The sequence below is a fragment of the Lepisma saccharinum genome, chromosome 12 (genome assembly GCF_977018435.1).
Source record: "Lepisma saccharinum chromosome 12, izLepSacc3.1, whole genome shotgun sequence".
NCBI lineage: Eukaryota > Metazoa > Arthropoda > Insecta > Zygentoma > Lepismatidae > Lepisma > Lepisma saccharinum.
In genome coordinates this window covers 44838217-44862888 of record NC_139240.1, presented here as the reverse complement: position 1 = coordinate 44862888, position 24672 = coordinate 44838217, and the positions used below count along the sequence as shown (strand labels likewise).

Sequence of the window (24672 nt, the reverse complement as noted above, 5' to 3'; positions counted from 1 at the left end):
CCTGAGTGGTCAAAAACATTGAGTGTTTACGAAGGAAGCGCAAGATGCCGAAGGTGTGTTCAGAATGTGACTGTACAAATACAAGTGATAAAACAAAATGAACGCCATATGTTTCGTAAATAATTATTGTATTACTGTTATTTATTATATTCTGAAGTATAGCAAGTAGAATTCGCACGAGAAAAGAGGGAAATTTCTGATTTGCTATGCCCATCCTTTTATCATAAGCAGTGCCGCACGTCTACGCGTAGACAGTGTAGATCAATCAGAGCCGGCCCAAAGGCAGCCCCGAGGCTCCGTGTTTCAGGGGGCCCCACAGCAAACAAAAATATTTGTTTCTATGCGGTTTATTACGAGTTTATGGAACGCCAGTGTTTCCAATTAAGCTACTAATCTGATTTTTCCCGACTTCATGGATTGTTTTGACCTTCTTAAAATACCATAATCTAATCAAAGTACTGCATAAAAATCGGATCCAAACATTTCAATCAAAAATAATATGTACTATTCACGAATTCATGGAGTTGAAATATTATTTTATATGAAACCATGTAAGTTCACTTCAGCCTTAAAATTTAATGAAAAGAAAGCAAAAGAAAATTATGATAGAGAATGTTATTGGATATGATATAAGATATAAATTGCCACTTTTATACGTAAATTATTAGTTTGATATTGAAATGAAATGAAAGACTAATTTAGAAAGTCAGCAACCCATAATTCTTGATTTTAATCTTCAACGTGTTCATCTTACTGCTTCGTGTTTAATAATACGAAATATGTATATAAATTAATTGTTTATTCATTATAATATTTTTGCTTTTGTCACAATGTAGGACATCTCCTACTTCAGACTAATTAACAAATATCTGATATTTTTCAGATCTCTAAAAAAAAAAAAAAAATTAGAGGTCCAGCGTATATTGTATGCCCCAGGCCCCACACCCACCTATGGTCGGCTCTGATGTGACTATGCATATGGACAATGTAATCTGTGTAATAATGTAAACTACTCGGCGTCCAAGGAAGGCTAAAAGAGCAGGGTTTTTCATGATAAAAAAACAGATGTTGTTCAAAACAGCACTTCACATTCCTTTTCTTGCAGGTTGTATTGTCTACATACAAAGAGGCAATTGATTTTATATCATAACCAATAACAGTTTATTATAATTCTCTTTTGTTTACTTTGCATTGAATTTTGACGCTGTTGTGAAACTGTCTTTCATGCAAAATAATAATCTCACTTCATTGTTTCATTCTATAATTAAACGAATAGTATACATTAACAACTTTTTATTAATATATTTGAACACGAATCTTATGTAGTTCTTTGTTTGGAATATGATTTCAGTGATTTTGGATATATTTAAGTCTGTGAAAAGAATCCCTGTGGTCAAGAAAAATGAGATTTGTTTCTTAATTGGAAGCACCAGCGTCCTATAAACTCGTAAAAACTTTCGCTAGAAAAGGTAAATAATTCATCTGTGTACAAATCTTTTATAATGTGTAAGTATTCCTTGTTAAGTTTCAAGTTAGCTGTAATGCATTGGTTACGGCTTGTTAACGTCTGCGCCACTGTCAGCTGTTCAGCCTGCCTGACCACTTACGGACTACCTGCTTCCCGCTCAAATTGTTTCAAAGATGGCTGCTTCGTTGCTTCTCTAGTGCTTTTATATATAGCTCGTTGCAAGCAACAGTAACCCATTCAGTCTAAAGCCCCCTGCACACGGGGACAGTAGTGGCGGCCAGTAGTACTAGCCAGTAATGGCCGCTACTAATTATCCCTCTACTGTCCCAGTGTGCAGGGGTACTTCCACTTCAACGTCCAGTAGGCTACTGACGGCCACCAAACTCAAACATGTTTGAGTTTAGTGGACGCCAGAGGGCCAGTAACAGGGTCACGTGCCTAGAGGCAGCCATTATTGGACGTGTCTTTAAAGGTACTGGCCGCCAGTAGAGCGCTAGACTCTGTTGAGGAAGAACTACTTTTGTGATTATTTTCGTATTTACTTTCGTTGCGAAATTTAACACCGGAAATGTGTTCAAAATCTGAAGAAGCGAAGACAAAACCAACTGCTAGTGTAAAATTGAGTGCGGACAATATCGGTACATTTTTAGAAACTTACATAAACTATGAACTACTATGGAACGTTCGTCATTCTGATTATGCCAACAAGGCAAAGAGGGTGAGTTCAATGATAAAGTTAAAGTGTTCCCGACTTGAGTTTTTGAGAGCCCGTATAAAGGCTATAAAGGCCACGTACAGAGGTGAACTCCTGAAAGTGAGTGAATCAAAAGCAAGTGGAGCGGGCACTGACGACGTCTACGTACCGAAACTACCATGGTTCACTGCAGCCGACAGTTTCTTGAGAGATGTAGTCATCACGAGGAAGTCAACATCGAATTTGGTAAGTTTGATTTTTTATCCTTACGTAAGAGTATGTTAGGTGATAACTGTGGCCCAAGGTAAATAGGTATTCAATTAATTGTCACCTGTCTAGAGGTTAGGTCATATAATTTCTTAGTTGCCAAAATAGAAACAGAATCAACAAACATAAAAAGGATAAAAACAACTATTTAAAAAAAAAACAATCAGCTGAATATGTAATTTAATAAGATACTAGACTATATCAAAAGACTACGGACCCATTGTGTTTTAAAACATTTTGCAATCTTGTTAGTGTTATCAACTATTAACATTTTAAACTAATTTTGTGATTTACTGACCAATAACACTAGTAAGATATTAAGAACATTTGATTTTTACAAAGTTCGTCAATAACAATGTAGGGCCTAAGTACATTTGCTGTGCCACTGATTACATGCCAATAGCCTTCATCTGCCAAGACACTCGTCCTTCTCCGCTGAAGTACTCAGCCAGTTTCTTCCTTGTTTCCGAAGCTCTTTTCGAATATGTGTTTGTCGAGCGAGCTCCTCTCAATGACGGTAGTTCTGTCCCAGTGGAACGCCACTGGCCGGGGTGAAAAACTCCTGTGTCAATGTCTTCATGGTCAACCCATCCTCTTTCAAAGTACGTTGCTGGTGACGTTGTTCGCAACCAGCTGTGGAGAGTACATGTACAGTGTACAATCAGATCTACAGTTTCTAAATCAACTTCGATTTCTTTTCCAAAGATTCTAAATCTTGCTGCCATTATACCAAATGCGTTTTCCACCACTCTGCGTGCACGCGATAAACGATAGTTGAATATACGTTCCAATAATGTCAAATTTCTTTTCGAAAAGGGCTTCATTAAGTTTGGTGACAAAGGGAACGCGTCATCCCCCAAAATAAAGTAGTCATTAGGAAAATTTATCTTACTATTGTCTATAGCTGATTTAAGCGAGGACAACCGGAATACACTTGCGTCATTGGCTCTTCCATTGGTTCCCACATCTATGTATATAAATTTACAATCAGCATCTACCAATGCCAAAAGTATAACGCTGTAACCTCCTTTGTAGTTGTAAAACTCAACTACTACCCTATACTATAAATTAACAAGTTAGCAAGCAATAATTGTGAGATCTTACCTTCATATGTTCTTGTAATGCTGTCGTTATTGCTGTAAGTACTTCTGGCATAAAACTAGAAATGGTGTTGGCTGGTATTCGAAACATGATTGCTAGAGTTTGGTAACTGTCACCAGTAGCTAAAAATCGTAAGGCAACCTCTAGTTTTGGACGGGCAGGAACTGCGTTTCTCATTAGCGTATCTGTTTTTGATATTTTATGTTCAATTAAATTACACAGTTCGTTAAATTGCCCCACACTCATTCTCATAATTCTCTTGTATTCCAGAGGATCCTCCTCGGCAAGTTCCCGCAGTATTGTAGCCGAAGCTCCCAGCTGATCTCTACGACACACCCAGTCTTTAGCCCAGCACGCCCTCCTTTTGGTTACTATTTCTTGAAGCTCTTCACTTAAACAATGTACAATATCACATACAGCCTCCTCATCAACAGCTTCCTCGAACTCTTCATCAACCTCCTCCATGTTCTCACACATCCTCTGACTGTTGCACTCACCACGTCCACACAAAAAAACTGGCTACTGCCTGCCACTAATGGAAGCCATTACTGTCCTCGTGTGTAAGCCTACTGTCCGGCCATTTCACTGGCTGACACTTCTAGCCGCCAGTACTGTCCCCGTGTGCAGAGGGCTTAAAGGAAAATATTCACCGCGCATGCGCGAACAAGAACACAAGGCGACGCAATATTGAGAAAACGGACCAGTCAGAGCAACACATGCAGCTTGTCAGGGCCTCCCCGATGGCGCAGTGGTAGCGTCGTCGCCTTGAAAACAAGAGATCCCGGGTTCGATACCCGGTGGAGGCACATAGTGGTTCGGATCCCACTTTAAACTGTAGGTCCAGTCCCGATTAGCCTTATGTGCATAAAGTGGACTTAAAACACCAAATAAACCAACGTGCAGCTTTCTCACTACGAGCGACACGCCTCGTGCTGTTCGCGCATGCGCGGTGAATGTTTTGCTTTAGACTGAATAGGCCCATGTCGCTTGTCGCTTTCCGCTTGAGTGTGAATTTTCCGTGTCGCTTGTCGCCTGTCGCTTGCAGCTTGTAGCTTCGGTGTGAAATTTCCCTATAAAGTCCCAGTCGGAACGACACGGGCAGATTTCCGCGTCACTTCGACACTAAATCTGAAGGATCCTTTCCAAGTGACACGTGTCGCTTGTCGCTACGATCTGAAAGCTACCTTACATTCATGAAAATCGTGCGATTATCTGATTGCAAAACTTGTCATCCGCGACATACTGGCAGTAAAGTTGCATAGATCCCCAAATACATGGACTGGAGAAACAACGGTGTTAAATTGATCGAAGAAGATCCACACTACATTTTGTCCAACTTTTAAGCCCAGAGGTGTTGAAATAGTGTTGATTGCAACCACGGGTGTCGTCAGAAATTTGTGTAGGTAATAGGTGAAACTTGAATAGTAGAAATAATAACAATAATAATAATAATTATGTTTACATCCATTATTATAAAATAACAACCAAAGTAAACTAGCACCAAATTACTGAATATCCAGCACAACAGCATTATTTTTTCTTACATTCCTCACAGTGTAACATTAATTGCGTTCCCCTCAGTTTTGGCACCCAATCGTCGCTACTGCACGTATGTATGTACAATCACATTTCTAACTTTATCTTCTGCATTCAACTTGAATAACAAACATCATATTCTTCAATAATCTGTCTTTATTACATTGGTACGTTTACATGATATATCACTAATATCACTGAAAGTTCAACACCGACAAACGCACTAAAGAACCTATACAAATATGAAAAAATCTTCTGCGTCTTCTTTTCACATGACACATGATTCATAACTTAAATTGTCTAACTTGTATATACAATAAAAATATAGCTCATTTTTTCTGTTATTACCTCAGTAAATAAATTCAATGTGTAATTGCATTTTTTATTACCTATGACTAGTGCAGATGTAGCACTGTGATAATCACCGTGAAAATGAAGAGAATGAACAATAAAGCAGCCCCTGATCATCCTGCAGCCCCCTTGATCATTGGGATGAAGAAACATCCATTCGAGTTTTTGCAGCATGCTCTGCTCAAAGCCTTAATGAACCATGGAATTTAATGCATATAATAACACTAATAAGTAATATTTAGTTCAGTAAAACAAAATGCATGTTGTAAAGCACAATTTATCTTCATACATGACAGGAATATTCTTGATGTAACTTTATTCCTATATTCCAAATTTTCCAAATCGACACACACACACACACACATATGTATGTATGTACGACACATAAACATCCCTCCAAATATAAGGTCGAAGTCATTGACACAAATTACGTAAATAAGTAAAGGTTTGATAAGAAGCAGAAAGTACATTAATTGTTACGTTGATGGTATGTGTCTTAAATTTTGATATTCCTCGGAAGAATTTATATCAACTTGCTTTTATGTTTATATCTCATTGTATTAGCGTGTTATGATGTCATAGTCTGGTTATATCATGGCTTTTATTCTCCTTTTCATAATGTTTTTAATGCTTTTTAGAAAGTGTAATAAACTTCTTGCATTAATTATCTAATAAATGTATAGGGAAACCTGTCTATTAAGTTTACTTCCAGTATTGCGATCAAATCATGTTTTTGTTGCGATATTTATGTAACAATGTCAACTTTTTATGTGTATGGTCCAACCTGTCCAAAAAAATCCTTACTGTACATAATACGTATGTTGTATTCAGCAACTTGGCTATTATTCACTTGATATTTATTGTTCATTAGTGTAGGTAAACAGTCATTTTAGAAGTTAGGTTACGCAATTTCTGAGATGTTGTGATATTGTGTTACCACCAGGGTGCACAATGACAGGGAGTGTCATTACTTTCCTTCCAATAGAACCTATGGTATCTCCGCCAATGGGGATAATTTTCCCCTACCATAGCCATATTTACATTCGTAACAAATATTTACTAATTGTAAACATGTTCGTGATATGAAGCGAGGATCGTTTCGTTCAGTAGGATGGACAAGTATTACTCAGCAAATTGTCCATGATCGTTTTCTTTATTTTTTTCCATTGAACCCTACGTGTTCATAAGGATTTGGTTTTGACGTGTGTCTGTGCATAAGTTGTCGGCAGGTTGTTTTGTTTCGATTCTTGAAGCTCTAATTGCATTAAAATTCTGATGATGGAAAATTTCCTTATGCATCCTACTCTACTAGAATACAATTGCTAAAGTTTTGTGAACCTGACGATCAAGAAATTCTCAGAAATAGTGTAATATTTTTTATCCTTGTTGGTTAAGTACAGAGTAATAGGAATATTGATAAATGTATGACATTTCTCCGTCTTTCTCCCCCCTTCCCATTGTCTCTCTATCTCTTTCTTTGTATCGTCATCCTCCTTCCTTCTATCTTCCTTCTTTTATTTTCTCCACATTCCAATCTTTCTCCCTCTATCTTTGTATTACTTTGTTTCTCTTTCTTCATTTTATACTTTTCTATTTTCTGTATCTTTCTTTCTCTCCATTTCTCTTCCTCAGTGTTTATTTTTCTGTTTATTTTTCTATCTCTGCTTCTGTATTTATTTTTACCTTTATTTCTCTTTTTCTCCTATTGTCTCTCTACCACGCCATTTTTCTTTATATTTATCCCCCCCTCTCTCTCTCACTCTCTGTATGTGTGTGTGTGTGTGTGTGTGTCTTGCTCTACTAATTGATTGTAAAATATTAACGATGGGTTAGAGAAGATTTTGAAGATTTCGTATATCTTCCTTCTGGCAATTCAGAAATATACCTGCTTTCATATTTACTTCATTTGTAACACATTAGTTTTTAACATGGATTTGTTGGGGTAGTTTTGGTTCAATAAGGCAGTTTTGGTTCAATAAGGCAGTTTTGGTTCAATAAGGCAGTTGGTTATTATCTTACATCTGGAGTTTAATTTATTTTATTTTAATTAATTATTTATGTATAAAAATATTTAATTCTTTTCCTGTATTTAGCCTAATGCTTTGACATTCCTGGAAATGAAAGTTCACTGTTTTTTGTCCCTCAGTAGACTTGCAGCAAATCTTTGTAACATACTACAACTACTAAGAAATAAGCACCGAGCTCAGATGATAGACCCAGCTGCAACTGATTGTATCTGTAGCGGTAATAAAATAATCATTTTCATTTGAGAATCATTTTATTTTCACATTTTAGGTCATAAATTATGAGTTCCCTGGTTCAAATTCATTATTTCTAAAATTATTTTGAGGTAATTTTTAAAGTGTTTTAGGTAGAGTTAGAAGTGTTAGAAAAAATACCGGCTTTTTTTTTAAAAAAAAAGTTTTTCCGAGGCTTTTTTGGTTGGGCTTTTTTCGGCTTTTTTCACAAAAGTGTCTCAAATCAATGAAAATACATGAGTTGGCAGTATTTTTCCTATTCTATGATTCTCGTTTATCTCCCTACTGTAAAGGAATTCTAAGGAAGCAGTGCCATGTGTCGCTTCCGACTCAAAGCTCCGTTAAATAGGATATATACACACATTGACGTAATACGTATACTTCTGCATGTGTGTTGTGAACAGTAAAGATTTTTAATTGTTCCGAAACAGCAACTATTTTCATAATAACATTTATTTCATATTTTATGACATCAACATTTAAATTGAGACACAAACATGTAGAAGATTGTTTTAAGTTCATTTCATGGTCAGATGTGCTCATCAGGACTACACGTTTAGTATTAAACCTAGCTTATCCGTGCCACACAAGATACTTACATACCGGGGGCAACTCGCAGACCCACACTTTATTTTTTATCACTAAAATTCAAGAAACCAATCTATTATTGAATGAATGCTTACTTTGCTGATTATATATGTGTAGTTACGTATTAATTATAATAATTACATAAGTTACTATCTTTAATAGAATATAATAATTATTGCATGAGTGTCTCACATATATTTTATCATTCACTAAAACTCACAAAGTCCATAATAATTTTTTATTAATGCTTTTTGTTTGTAGAAGTAGAGTTGTTTATTAAATATAATAATTACAATAATTACCATCATTACCAACCAATTGTACACTGTCACTGGCATGAGTGTCTCGAATGAGATTCATTCAAAGATGGCACCTGATAAGCCCATTTACATTACATTTACGTTTTTATGAACAAAAGTAATATAGAAATATTGGGAACATCCTAGAGAACAATTTAATTTATTTTCAAACAGTTGAAAAATCTAAAAAAAATATACATGTGGTGGGCCTGCAAGCCCCCTCTTCACCTCGGTAAGCTAGGGTTAAAATTGTATCTGAACCACTATGCAATATGTGTCCAATGGGATTGGCCAATAGCCTGTCTCTTGGCAGCTACATCATGTAATTTTTTTGTACCTAGTTGTAAAATATGTCACTACAAACCTGTAAACCGCCCGTTCAAAAATACCGGCTTTTTTGCAACTCTAGTTTTAGGTCACAAATGCATTGTTTTTATGGTATGTTTTGGTAATGCACTGATCAACAAAATCTCCTACTGATGACACAACAACAGTATATGATTTGTGTGTATAAGCTTAGAAAATATAGCCTTCACGACGCTTTGAAAATGTCGAATATCGCCAAAGGATTGCCTTTGTGTTACATCATTACTCAGGATAATTTGAACGTCACCGATAAAAAATATTCGCGTTCTGCTACTCGAATTCGATGCATAAAAAGCAGTAAGTGGATCAGATTCTACTAAAATCTGTTTGTAGTACTGCGCACGATTTCCCACCTTCAGATTTATATGTTTTTCTTAGTTTTGGCATACTTCATCTTTCTTGTACCGTTTTGATTAGCCTAGGTTCTGAACGATCATGTGCTTGTGTAATTTGTCAATCATCACGTTTCTTTTGTTCAATATTAACTGTTATAAATTGAAGAAAATGTAACAAAGAATTTTTATGGTTGAAAAAAAAAATGGGTCGATTTTTATAACTCCATGGATTATAGAACCATTGTCGTTAACATTAATTTTGTGCTTTCTTATGGTGGATAGTAAGTGTCGAACATTTTTGGTTTATTGACTGTTTTGTATTTGTAATTCTCTTTCTCTCTCTCCCGGATTCTAATCCCGGTCTCGGCATTGATTTTGCTTGTGAGTGTCCCTTCATCAATATCATCATATCATCCCTCATCGTCGCGATCAGCCGAAAGTACATGCATATATGTATGCATTTATATATATATATATATATATATATATATGTATGTGTGTGTGTGTGTGTGTGTGTGTGTGTGTGTGTGTGTGTGTGTGTGTGTGTTTGTATTGAAAGTTAAAACAATATCAGGATATTGAAAAGCGGGGTCGATAAGGGTACAGACACATAAAACTAAACAATTTGATGCACTACAAACGCATCGATTTGTACACTAGACTGTCTTTTTTTGTATTTGCCAAGAATTGGTTTTCCGTTTCATGTCTTTCTGTATATGGATTGTAAACGTAACGCTCAAGTGCATCATACGACACACGTGAGTATTTATTTCTATGTCGAGCTGTATTTTAATGAATCAATTAATGCATTTCTAATACCTTACTCGATGATGCACTTAAACATTTGATCTGAGCTACAGACTTCATGCATATTTTTGTTTCAATTGTTGCATTTACTTTTCTGGCTGTAAAAAGTGAAGGTAGGCCAATACATACACATACATGCAGTGGCGGCGATTAGGGTAATTGTGGGGGCAGTTTTTTCTCTTAATGCTCAGCCTTGTCTAACAAGAATACATCAATTTTCCTCCCCTTAGTTTTGGCTCCCAATCGTCGCTACCGCACGTATGTATGTAAATCGCATTTCTAACTTTATCTTCTGCATTCAACTTGAATAACAAACATCATATTCTTCAATAATCTGTCTTTATTACATTGGTACGTTTACATGATATATCACTAATATCACTGAAAGTTCAACACCGACAAACGCACTAAAGAACCTATACAAATATGAAAAAATCTTCTGCGTCTTCTTTTCACATGACACATGATTCATAACTTAAATTGTCTAACTTGTATATACAATAAAAATATAGCTCATTTTTTCTGTTATTACCTCAGTAAATAAATTCAATGTGTAATTGCATTTTTTATTACCTATGACTAGTGCAGATGTAGCACTGTGATAATCACCGTGAAAAGGAAGTGAATGAACAATAAAGCACAATAAAATAAGAAACAACAAACATCTAAAAAAAGTTAACAAAAAAAGAACGAGAAATGAACTGGTTGTACATTTGAATCCTTCTTGGTTTGTTTACAGAATTGTAAGCATTTTCTTGATTGTTTGAACAGTTAAATAGTGTAATTATAAAGGTGCAAGGATGTGAATTACAGGAGACTGAAATCAACACAAACGTTTCTGGCTGATAACATCAGACAAAGCAATATATATTTTTCAACAATAGTTTTATCGTTTCAGTCTTTAACATGCAAGCACTGAACCACATAACAAGTAGGCCATACATCTTGTGACAGCTAGCATAATGTCTTTTATAGGTTTCCATAAACTTTGGAAAATTTTGAAAACAGGATGAAAAACTGAAGTGTTTTGATAGGTGTAGGTAGATTCATATTTCAAAACTTTAAACATATTCAAACAAAATTCAATCTCAGCATACTAATTCACATTGCCTTCTTTTACCATGTCATTATTACCAACAATAATTTTACAAGTCACAGGAAGTACCTTTCATAGTGTGTAAATAAGTGAATTCGAATTAAATTTTATTTAAAAAGCAAGTAAGCTATATTATTCTAATTTCAAGATATCCAAAGGCACTTTTAAATCTCTAAATTACAAAAATAATCAAGACATAAAGGTCTGAATTTATTAATGCAGGTACAGTGGGATCCATGAGCATTACCGTGCAAATTGTCCATGACTATTTTCGTTATTTTTTCTCTTACATCCTATGTGTTTTTAAGCCATGTTTTTTTTTTATGTATGCTGGTGCAGAAGTTGTCTACAGCTTGTTTTGAGTTTTCTTCTAATTCTTGAAGCTCTTATTGGGTTAAATAAAGTGCACGAACATGGTGATGGACAATTTGCACGGTAATACTCATGGGTCCCACTATACAAACACATCAAGTGCAAATACCATAGTTTTCGAAGCCAAAGAATAGTATTCAAGTTCATAGAATATATCAAGTATCTAAAATTACATGTAATTAATTTAAATGGTAACTACCCACATTGAAAGTTATATATACGTTTTTCATAATGAGCAAATATTCATTGTCGTTTTTTAAATATATTCATAAAGAAAATAACTGAGAATATGTTTCTATTGGAAACTAACACGTAACGTTTAAATAAATATATATAGTCGCGAAATATATATTCTCTCTTTCTTTCTCCTTACCTATATCTAAGTCCCTAAACTGTGTGTAACGCTCTAGAACGCAGTTTTACCGATTTCTATCAGATAAGAGATCAATATTTTTGGAAACAGCAAAATAAACCTGTATCATTTCTAGTTCTAAATGGAGAAAAGGCAGGAAACAAATTGAAAACATTTATTTGAAGATAAGAATCTTTAATCCCACATATTATATTTTAATCTATCAACCACCAATATCATATCAGTCTAACGTCTAGGCAACAATAGAAGATAAAAGAATCAAAAACCCATTCACAAAATCTTTGTCTACTTTGTAGTTACATCTCGCTTTCCAAGTCAGATCGAGAGTGAGAGAGAGCTTAATATTCTTGCAATGAAATATTTTATTGCTTCGATAGTTGTGTAGACTAATTACTTTATTTATAACATCGAGGAGATCGTGTCTTCCAGTTTATAAATTTAGTGGTATAGGAAGAGGCAATAAGGTTTAAGTGATCCAGTACGTATAGTGAGTGTGAACCTAACCTATCTGGTGATTTTATCTATAGCCTACGGGTTTTTAAACGCTAAAATGACAAAATTTAAGTTGAAGACATGAATTGTGGGAAAATTGAAATGAAATATATTTTCACCACTATTTTGTTGCAAGTTTCAATGAATGTGCTACACTACACGCATATTTCTTCCTTTTGAGTCTATACGCTCCATCGCGTTAGTAAAGATACAACAAAAGGACATACGAATCCTGGCTGTGATGTCTTGCGTTTCCGTAAATGTTATTTAGCGACATAGCTTCCAGTATCTTCACCAATAAATGACACCACAAAGTTGTCACCAAGCAAAAAGGACCACTCGATAAATGGTCCAAATCGCCTTTCAGATGTCAGGAGATACAACTCTCGGACATTGTAAATTGAAAATTATGGACGAAATAATAATTTCGAAAGGTGGTACCCGCCTCTTCTGTCCAGTGTTCATGAATGCCTGTTCTTACGTAATGCCCTCTTTTTTTCTTCCGTTTTTAGTTCGTGATCTCATTCAGGATGGATTAAGACAGACGCTTCGTTCCTAAAGACATCAGGAACGTCGCATTGGAAAAAAGAAACGATAAAAATATCACTGCGACAATTTGACTACCTTGGTGTGTCAGTCCAAATCCTACCTAGACTGAATTGAGATAGAAAAAAAATTGAACACTTGATGTTTCATGGTCAAAAGTCGTCTGTCCACTTTTGTAGAAGATCAGCGGAAGGATAAAAAAAGTAAAGACGCAAATGGGTTGAGGTTACGGATTCGCAACCATGGATGGAGGTGGCAAGCTGTTGATGACCTTGAAGGAATGAGTAGGTTCTGAGAAGATGGTTCATGCATGTTTCATTTGGTCTGTTACGAGCTGGACAAAAAGCCGCATAGGAACTGTCGAAGGTTTTCTGGTCTACCCAGAGACCGAGGGAGACACTAGTAAATCTTTTAGGATGTCAGCTGCCCTATATTAGTCTTTGTGGCTTGAGTAAGAAGCAGGAAAAGAAGAAATGTGGAACGCTCCGGGCAAGGACAAGGGTAAAGAGGGGGTGTACAAAGACAATGTCCAGAAAGTGGAGGGGCAGAATTTAAAGATCAATGCAAATAGATACTTTATAGACGAGTATTATACGTAATGGTTTCTGTCCAACTGGTGATCAGCTAGAAGGTTTCTGTTTCAATGCGTTGTTACCTGTAAACCGTATTCTTCAAACTTAATACGGTACTGTGCTAGCTTTGACTTACTAGCTTTTAACAAATTGTTCGAGCAAGGTAGACGGATATTCATGTACTCTTGCATCCTCAAACAACTGTGGAGGGGTTGTAAATTTGGATTCCTTTCTCGTGAATACTGTTATAATTAAGCATTTCGGTGTAAGTGGTAGCATGGCATCACGGCTTGCAGGGACGCCAACTTTGAAAAAAACATTGGATAGGCTGATCTCAGAGATGTGTTGCATAAACTTATACTTACAACATATAACACATGTCATAGGGCCTTATCCTCCATTACACCCGCAAGAACGATATGGCCATGGATAGTGCAAATAGTATAGATTACTTATAAGTATCAAATTGAAGATATATCAAATTATTACGAACAGTAATTAAGTTGTGGGAATTCTTTAAGTGTAAAGTTATGGAACGATACATGATAAATTATTTGGCGGGCTCGAGCTCCACTTTGAAGTTGGCACCACTGACGGATTATCTGTCATATAGACTGAATCCCTCAGATAGAGCACGAACTAGGTAGGAAGCAGGAGAGAATGGTTCTAAGCTCAATGGTTGGTGGTGATTCTAAAGAGTGAACTTGTGTGAACAGTTATTTGACATGACCACGAATCGAACTAAGGCTAATTATTGACTATTTGTAACATAATAGTGCATGTAGGTCATCGCCTATGTGTGCACGGTAAGCAGATGGCGAAATATCCTAGCGAGATTTCGGTTCTTGTATTTCCGCGAACCTCGTCCTAAACACATCCACTCGTCCGTTTGGCAACATGTGCCCAGGGGAGTGGTTGAAGTCAACTGTTAATTTCCGTCTCCCGAGGATAGGAAGTTAGGTTGCCAGAGGGATTTCTAACTTTCCCGTTTCCAGTGGGGGATAGTTTGTCACGTGTGCGTGTGTGCAATTGATGCAGCAACGAAGAAAGAATGATGTCGACTTACTTGTCCAAATAATTAATGGTCTTTCTGTCACCGCGTTTTGAACCAGTTTCATGCACGGAGGTACTAGTTTTCGTGACGTTCTTAACATATACTGCGATCTACTTTCACCAATACAATCAAGGCAGTTTGCCAAATTGTGATTTTCCTGGTGAAAAATTACCAAGTCTGCTCCGGTTTTGCTCATCGTTTGTGACCTGGTGTTTCTGACCAGGAGAGTGAATTTTGAAGGATATTGTGAGACCGTGTAGGACGGATCTATACGAGACAGGTAGGTAGGTAAAAAAGTGTGTGAAACAACAATGTAGGTTTCAGATCATCATTTTGTTTGAATGCGTTCCATTGTTTTATTTGTTATCGTTCATATTGTTGTGTTTGTGATGCCTTTTAAATCTCTTACTTCCCCTCTTAACGTAACAGACGATTTTCCCTTGCCCGTTCTACCCCTATCTTGCTAATAAACTCGTCCAGTCAGAGCATGCGCAATGACGCCTATGGTCTCGACAAACGCAGACAGACTATAGATAATTTTCATAGGCTTTCTAAGTTTGCCAATTCAAGCGATACTGTACAAATCGTTTTTATAGGATAGATTGGTTCAATAGCATTTATCGAAAGTAAAGGGAGTAAATACTTCACAAACAGAAATCGTGTAAGGGGTTATGATGTTGACACGAATGGGAGAGGAGAGAAGAGTTTACAGGATTCTTGTTGGGAAACCTGATGGTAATAGACCAGTAGGAAGGCCAAGACGAAGATGGAGGGATAAAGTTGAGATGTACCTAAAGGAAATCGGTAAGGATGGAAAAGATTTGATTGATCTTGCCCAGGATAAAGGCAGATGGAAGGCTTGTGTTATGTCAGACATGAACCTTCGGGTTTAAGAAGGCTAGATAGTTATGTTACCTTGTCAAATCCTGCAAGGCCATTCTCTACATCAATTCCTGTGTGACTTTCTGAATGTAATACCATGTGCTCCGTTCTGTAACGGCGATACTAAAGCATGCGCCCGCTCGTAAAATTCCCAGCTGCCCTAGAATATATAGAAACAATACGGTAGCAAAAGGACCAATTATGCATTGTTGCTTAACCTAAGGTCCTTTTGAAAGAAGGTTGCTGAATGAATCGTTGCAATCATGAACACTGGAAGATTCTTTTTCTTTTTCAGATCGACAGCACTCCTTCCAGCATCTCTTCCAGTCCAGTTTCCCTTTCATTCCCTCCCCTCCAGTCGCTTCCCTCTCCCCTCCCTTCCCTGAGGCGAGTCGGCGCCATTGTACTCGTTCTCTCTCTTTCTCCTTTACCTCCACGGAGGCTTGGGCAGTCCAGTTGGGTGTGGTCGCTCCGGTACCAGTCTCCACTCTTTTATTTATGACCTGCCCCAGTTTTACGGAAGTCTTTGTTTTTTTTTTTTTTTTTTTTGTTTTGCGCTCTTCCAGTCATCTGACGGATTCATGCGAGAAATTGCATCGCGATACTTCATCCTTGAATCTCTCTCTCTCTCTCGCTCTCGCTCTGTATCTTGTCATTACCTAACCCCCTTGCTGCTCGCTATATATGACGAAAAACTTTCACTAGAACCCTTTTTCTCTCTCTCATTCAAACGCCAGTAATAGTTTCAGCCAAGAAGATCTGGGTTTTCCACTATAGCATCAGGTACTCTCATACACAGTCAGCAAACTAGAGACAATAGAAATATTGAGAAGAGAAGAAGATAGCTGTCACATAAGAGATGATCCTGTCTTACGAAATTACTGCCCTGTACATCCATCACCAAGAAAACAAAGCATACTTTCTCTTGATACCAACAATTCAATTTTGAAATCAGTTTTTGGAAGCTACTTGTCTATACCCCCAGTTGAAGTCTCCAGTAAAGAGAGGAGCATATCTGACATGACAGCTGACATAAATAGTACAATGGTATTTTCAATGGTACTTTTCATTACTTAATCTACAAATTTTACCTGATTATCAACTAATATCCAGCACGTCAACTCTGGTTTTGCTCTTTGTTATATGACTAGTACTTTCCTACTCTTTTCCGGTGGCGCTTACTTACATTGTTCTGCAATTCTTGTCTTATAGTCTAACCTGAATTCTCGCAAAAGATGTGCACATATATAGTGTATACAGACAGAAAAGTGTGTGAAGATACTATGTACAAAGTGTTCTGTGTGCGTGTCGTCAGGAAGTATCAATAAATTATTCTCGTTGTCACTGGTTTCAATCTCTGCTCCACACAACAACTTTTGGGAGGGACAGTGACCACGCCCTTTTGAGAAGCACACCGTTACAAATTTCTCCTCTCCCGACCGGACGATTTCTAGGATGAAAGTGAAAGACCAGAAAGTTAATGAAGAAGGGGGAGAAAAAAACACACACACAAGACGGAAATGTACAGAGCAGGCTGGATCAAAGAAAGCAAAAGTTCTTGCGAGTGTACCTTCTGCGAAACACGTACAAACTTGTTTCTCTTCCTCCAACGCCTCACTGCGACGGATTTCTTTGGTTCCTTAAGGTAAAACTTGATTGAAAAGTCTTTTCCTGCATTGCTCGCACCTTTTTGTACCGACATTTTCACAAAATGCACTATGGTGCGGAAACTTTGTCTATGGTTTCCTTAGAGGATAGTTGCCTACATGGATGGAAGATGTCAGGTCGGGAACTGTTCATTTACATGGTTCAGATGATTCCTCCTCATCTTTTCTGCCTGGGGAGCAAGGGTTCTCCGGTTCAGACTTGTGATTCTCCTCGCAGCTTGATCGAGGAGAGTCGCTGGTAACTTTGAGCAGAACCTTGGAATTGGGGCAAGGCCCATCATCCTTTGGTGAAGCTGAGGAGATGTTGGAGGCTGGTGAAGATGATGATGCAGGCGATGATATGTCCTTGTCGCTTAGGCTGTTCTCATCCTCCTGCCGGTTCCTGCTGGAGTCTTGCGTTTCCTCAGTTGAAGCCGTCGAGGGAGGTTTGTGGTAGATGTCGCCCCTGAGGAGTATGGGTTGGGTTTGATTCAAGCGCTGCTCACCCTCCGTCACCTTGCCCATGAAGGACCGGATTTCCTCGAAGTAGGATTCGTCGTTTCGGTCCGATGAGTGATCCATACCGCGTCTAGGGTTGTCGTCGAGTATGGTAGGACCATCAGACTCGTGCTTCTTGAGGTGCCTGTCCAGGTTCGTCTGCTGCCCGAAGCAGCGATCGCACAGGGGGCATTTGAAGGGCTTCTCCTTGTTGTGGATGTTGCGCACGTGGCGCTGGAGGTTGGACGAGATGCTGAACGACCGCTCGCAGTACTTGCACTTGTACGGCTGCTCCCCGGTGTGGGTGCGGAGGTGACGCGTGAGGTTCGCCGAACGGGGGAACACTTTGCCGCAGAACTTGCACGCGTACCTGTCCTTCATCTTGTTCAGGTGCGGGTTGAGGATGTCCTGGTAGGGTTTCTGGTGCTGGGGCCTCATCATGTCGAAGGCTCCTGAGTGACCGTTGATCCCGTTCAGCATCGGGTTGAGGAAAGGGTACGACCTTGGAGGGTACGGCACCACTCGGTCTGGACTAGGTGGGTACACAGGTAAGCGAGGTTTGTCTGCACGATATATAGCCTCCAGCATCATTGGGTGTATCGGCTGCGGGTAAATCATAGAGTAGTTTGTACTTGGTAGCGGGGAAGCGGGGGGGAGTTCCGTGTGGGGTGGCTGTGGAGGAGGGTATGGGGACACTGGGGGGCTCTTGATGGGACTCTTCTCTTCCTTCAGTACGCCGTACCTAGGTTCTGTTGGGGAGTTCTCACAAGGAGACGGGCTACGAATTATCACATTCCTATTCTCGTCCTCGATTCTCCTAGATTTCTTATGGTCCATCCTGAGATCCAGCGGCTGCTCGTCTCCTGATTCCGGTTCGTGAGAACGGTTCGCGGGAGACATGTGGGGATTCGATCTCGAGTTCCTCGATAGATCGAACGGCATGTCCGGGTCCTGGTCGCGAGCGGACAGCTGCGGCATCGCCCCTCCGGAAGCCTCCCTACTGTCCGGATACACGGACGCCTGCTTCGGGGAGCCGTCCCTCACGTGGCTGGTGAAGATCGAACCAAGGCCAATCATCTTCTTCGGACTCGAATCCTTCTCGCGCATCTCGGCGTGGGTCACGTGTTGGGCTTCCAGCTGCTGATTGGTTCGTGCACGTAGCGATGCGGATTCGACATAATCTTCGGTGCGGTGGTGGCTGCTGTCCCGCGGGACCAATACCAGAGCTTCCGGCCTGGGCTCGGGTTGCTGGTAGAGTTTGATACCCTGGAGAGGCAGAACTTTAGGAACGAATTGCACCTGGCAGGGGCTTGGGTGGGGAGCGACTCTAGGGTAGTAGCAGTACCAAGGTAACGATTCCACCACACTCATCTGGAAGTTGTGAGGACAGGAGCTGCTGTCGGCTCCTGTGAAGTCTCTCTTTCAACTTCCGCGTGTGCTGTTGTGTTTCGGAAGACCTTTTCCAGTTCCGTCCTATGAAAGGAAACGTCCGCCAGGTTCCTGCAAAGATAGAAAGAGCGTTTCCATTAGGAGATGGATCCGAAAAATAACTTAATACGTACATAACAATAGATCTCATATTCTGGCTGGACAATTATCACAGCGCGCTACGACTCCCGGCGTGAGCATGGGTGTTCGCTGTCAATAATACTTCATCAGTTTCATCATATCATCGCTCATACTCACCAGTCAATAAGTAAACGACAATAAAGCAAAACGAAAGAGAAACTCACATAGAAAGGAACTTACAATAACAGTAGTTATAATGGGATATAATAGAGAGGAACTGGATGTTGAAACACAATTGCAAAGATAGGCTAAAGACTGCCTTCACATAGGCCTAACTTTGGAATAGAAATATTTTCTGGCCAATAAAAAAAATGTAAGTAACTTACATTTGCAAAATCATAAACATTACTCTTTATTACTTTCGTGCCCAAGTCACAGGAGGTCAACAAAAATTTTGAAAATTTTAATAAACCTGAAAACTGAAGGGAATAGTGCCCACTTTCCATCCAAGTTACGCCCATACCTCCCTACATACGAGCAGTAATAGGTTAAACAACATATCCAGATAATACATATACTGAAAACATATATGCACTCAATTATTATTTAATCACGTACGATGCATTTAATATATTCTCACTCTTTCATTCATTTAGTTTATCTAATTCAGTTCGTTGCATAAGCTTGAATGTCATTTGTCAATTTGTGGAACAGAACATCTTTATAGCATAGTGAACTACAATGTATGAACGTTTATAAAATTTGGCATGGCTAAATAGCTTGGTAGTCAAATATTACAAAATTTGATCATATTTTCGCTAATTCTTATTTGATTCTTACTTGATACGGTATACTGAATGAATTTGCATTAGCAATCAATTTGCAAAGAACACATTTAACTTCATGAAACATTTTTGATTTTGTGGTAAGCAATCAAGGTTGGTACCTAATGCTTTTGTCGCCATAACCAATCAGTTTTGAGTACATGTGTGGGAATCATTAACCAACGAATAAACCAAAATATCACATACCAGAGATCATAAACAGTATTGTAGAGATAATGTAGATATTGTTCAAGAGAGCAGTACAAGAACGAGTTGTGTAGAAAGTCAAATTATAACCAGAGAGCTAATCACAAGCTGGTGCCATTATCACAAGTACTTTCGAGCACAGATGAGTACATGAACGCAAGACCAGTGTGACCGACATTCGCACGAATGTAATAGAAGGCCCTTGAAGGAACAGCCAGTAAAATTAACATGGAATTATGACCCTTTATGGCACCGCTAAAGCACTGAAGTTCTTGGTTATGGAAGGAATGTTGTCGGTATGTACACACATCTTGTTTGCCTTGTTGTGTGAACAGGTCACGCAGCTATACCTTTTCAACATCCATCCACTTTATGCGCTTCGCACAGTAATCCCATTCGCTGAGTCCAAGGGGCGGAACAAGATGGGACCTCATTAAGGAGCGCAACTATACGGACCTCCGGGAATGCAAGCTTGCTGTACGGATAGGGAAAGTCGTTTGCTTAACTTCAAATGATGGCGAAACAACTTAAAATTGTCCACGGGCAGATTTCCGCACTCCAATCTTTGTTCTTGTTTTTATGAACAAACAATATTCTCTTCCTTGTTGAAGATTGTTTTAAGTCCATTGATATGTTAACAAGGACTGGATCAACAGGTTAAAGTGAATCCAAGCCACTATGTGCCTCTACTGGGTATCGAACCAGGGATCCCTTTATTACAAGGCAATAACGTTACTGCTACGCCATCGCGGAGGCCATTGTCTTCCTTGCTTATTGCACCTGCAGCAAGACAATATCAGATCGATTGTTTTATTGCTGGTTTGCTTCTTCTTATTTCTTTCTCCATCGCTTTTGGTGAATATTGATGATAATCTAAATTTACACGAAGTAGAAGAGAGAACCTGTATTTAAGTGCGAAATTTCTACGTAAACGTGAGAAGGAAAAAGAGAAACGGATGAAGACAAGGGCAGAGAAACAGAGAGAAAGAAAAGATGTTCAGAAGAAGAACGATAGAGTAAAAGGTGAATTAGAGAAACAGAGGAGGAAAAATTGAGAGAAAGTTTCCGTAAGAAAGATAAAAGAAAGAAGGAAATAATCAGAAGAAGAAGGAGAGCAAGATGAATTAAAGAGAAACAGAGGAAGAAAATAGAAAGAAAGTGTGTAAGGGAAAGAGAACGAAAAGAAATAAAGATATATTCAGAGGAAGGAGGAGGAATTAGAATAGAAACAAATTTAGAGAAACTGGGGAAGTGAGAAAGAAAAAGCAAGAAATGTTCCGAAAATGAACCATAGAAAGATGAATTAGATAAAGAGAAGTAAAAGAGAAAGAAAAAGTATTTGTGTGCGACAGAGAGAGAGAAAGAAATTATTCAGAAGAAGAACAACAACAACAGAAGAGAGAAAAGTGAATTAGAGAATCAAACCAGGAAAATATAGAAAAGAAAGATATATTCAGAAGAGGAACAAAATATAAATTTAGAGAAATGGGAGAAGATTGATAGAAAGAAAGGGGTTTTGTGGGGGGGGGTGCTAGAGGGAGAGAGAGAAAGACAAGGAGGAAGAGAAGAGAAGAAAGAAGGAAACAGATATTTAGAAGAAGAACGAAAGGGAGAAAGGTGAATTAGAGAAATAGATTAGGAAAGATAGAAAGATTGTGTGTGCGAGATAGAGAGAGGGAGAAGGAAAGATGAAGAATGTTAGTAACCATGGCTATCGAAGCAACCCCCATCTGAAAATATTTGATCCAAACTTAAACACCTGAACAAAATTCCCTGGTAACATCACTGGAAGACAAACTAGTACATCTGAATTCCGATATCAAAGATCATAGGACCATCGCAGAGAAGCACGAGGAAGCATAAGTGAAAGGAGATGCTTGGTATCAATCTAAGATTGAAAGGCATCATAAGGGAATGGCAATTTGCCATGGGCGCGTGGCTGACCGCTCGCCGAGGTCACGACTGCCTGTGCTACAACCACGGAAAGTCGTGAATTGGTCATTTAGGCAATTGACATGTGTACGGCACGACGCGTTACCCAAGGAACCAAGGGACCGAAGAAATCGGAATTGTTCTTGCAAGCTGATTTGGCCTGTTGTGGGGGTTGAGGACCTTATTCACAGTCTCTAAGTCTTCCTATATAGACAATCAAAGGTATTTGATTGGATTGATTTGGTGTTTTTAAGTCCACAGTAAGGCTAATCGGGACTGGACCTACAGTTTAAAGTAGGATCCGAACCACTATGGGCCTCCACCAGGAATCGAACCCGGGAATCCTTGATTACAAGGCGGCGACTCTAACACTGCGCCATCGGGGAGACCTCAAAGGTATTTGAGTGTGACGTCTGTGCCACGAATTAGGATGTGTTTGTTTGCTTTTGCTATTTAAGTCCACTTTATGCACAGATATGCTAATTGAGGACTGAGCCTACAGTTGAAAGTTGTATCCGAACCACAATGTCCTTCCACCGGTATCGAACCCGGGTCCCCTTGATTACAAGGCAACGACGTTACCACTACGCCATCGGAACAGTCTTGCTAAGTCCTTCGGTGTGGACACTCAAACGGATTTAGGCGGGCCTCTTTCATCAGGTCCCAGTCCTGGACAATGTATGAACGTGTCCCAATTCAACAGTTCATTATTCATCCTCATAGTTTGATCAACCTACAAAACGACGTGTCGGCACTGGTTTGTGCAGGCGAGAGCTGATCCCCTCCTGAAATGTTGAGAGAACAAAATATATTCAAACGGAGCCAGTGAGAACCTAGAGCAAAACCAAAGTGTTGAAAGCAAACTGCCCTTAAAATAATAATAATAATAATAATAATAATAATAATACATTTTCTTTATTAATGACGCTAGATTACCATTTTTGTCTTCGAACAGCGTTTAAGAAGGTTACAAATGGTAAAGATTTAATTGTCTATCCCCTGCCTCCACAGAACACAAATATGTAATGTCCATCTTTGCAATTTGGTCAGTAGGTAATTGTGGTTGTTAATGACTTACGAAACGCACGCTGTAATTCCTGCATATTGCACCCTGCTCTGAAAATATGAGTGCAAATATGCAGTTACAGGGATGTAAAGGGTGTCTAAGTAAAAACGGGACTTTTTGAAACGGAGGTATAGAGAAGAGAATAAATAATTGCTGGAGATTTAATCATGGAAATGAATAGTGCAGAGGATGCCATTTCATATACATACATACCGCTGAAGAGATGGGTAGGTTTATGTGTTGAAGATTACGCCCAGTAGATGGCAACATTTCCTAAGTAACCATTCCTGCAGTCGTCAAAGGACATCCTGTATAGCTCGACGTAACATTTTCACAGGATTCCGGGCAATTTCCTCGCAAATCCTTCCGACTACAAATGAAGAATCGCTCCGATTCCTGTGAACATGTTACGTCGAGCTATGCAGGATGTCCCTCGTATGTTTGCTTAGAAAACGTCATCATCTACTGGACGTAATGTTCAAGACATGAACCTACTAATCTCCTAAGCAAACCCTTGTGCCTGATGGCATCCTCGGCAATATTCATTTCCATGATTAAATCTCTTGCAGCTAATTATTATCTCCTTTATACATCCGTTTCAAAATATGCAGTGGTGCCTCCCCGATGGCGCAGTGGTAGCGTCGTTGCCTTGTAATCAAGGGGTCCCGGGTTCGACACCCGGTGGGGGCACATAGTGGTTCGAATCCCACTTTAAACTGTAGGTCCAGTCCCGATTAGTCTTACTGTGCAAAAAGTGGACTTAAAACACCAATTCAATCAATCAATCAAAATATGCAGTGTTTTTGAGACACCATTTACTGTGTGGAGGAGAGGTTGCCATTTGGTGCCTGCCGAACGTCCCGAATGCACCCCCTACCCTTCCCAAAGCAAAGGGTAATCTACACATTGTTAGGCTAACAACAAAAGCAAGGACTTCAAAACAGAAAACTTACAAACTTCCGCCCTATACTGTGTGTAAGTAGGCTGCTATCACAATGTCATTGTAAATGTGGGGAATTGCAATTTGTCCAGCAGCGCGAGAGAAAAAAAAGAATGACCTAACGTATCAGCAAATGATCCATGATTACACGAATGAGGTGAAATTTCTTCTGCATCCAGTTACGCAACTTGAAGATGCTAGCAGCGACAGACTGTCCTGCCATTACACATACGCATCGTATGGGAGAAAGTTGTGATGCCGGAACTAACGCACGTCTTCCATGTCCTCGGGGGTAGGTTGGTCAGTGGACGTCCGGGCTGGGCTGACCAGATAAATTTACGACACGGAGCTTCCTCGTTTTGAAACAGTGACGGAGACAACATTTCTGCCTCTGTAGGGCTGTAATTACTTCGTTCGGAGCAAAAGTCTGCCTCGCTTTCTATTGAAATAGAGCCAACTTGTTGGGTGTTTTGTAGCCAGCGGGAACGGACCGAGGTTTGTGATGCTCATCACGGAATGTGCTCATTGCGTATGGCAATGGGGTGGCTGTGAGCTATTCAAAGATGGATACACTGAGGCTCCAGCTCTAAGTG

The 24672-nt window shown here is 39.1% G+C and overlaps 2 protein-coding genes across 4 annotated transcripts in view; one reads left to right on the top strand and one right to left on the bottom strand.

The window, feature by feature from the left end:
• The window catches only part of LOC145996039 (uncharacterized), a 270364-nt gene that overhangs the window by 8954 nt on the left and 236738 nt on the right, over positions 1–24672 (top strand). The gene's annotated exons all lie outside the window — the stretch shown is intronic.
• LOC145996038 (uncharacterized) overlaps positions 10393–24672 on the bottom strand; it is a 58203-nt gene continuing 43923 nt past the window's right edge. The window contains exon 2 of the mRNA XM_083132237.1: positions 10393–19101. Within this exon, the coding sequence (XP_082988363.1) occupies positions 17254–18972 (1719 nt within the window). The 5' untranslated portion in view covers positions 18973–19101 and the 3' untranslated portion in view covers positions 10393–17253. The remainder of the gene's footprint in view (positions 19102–24672) is intronic.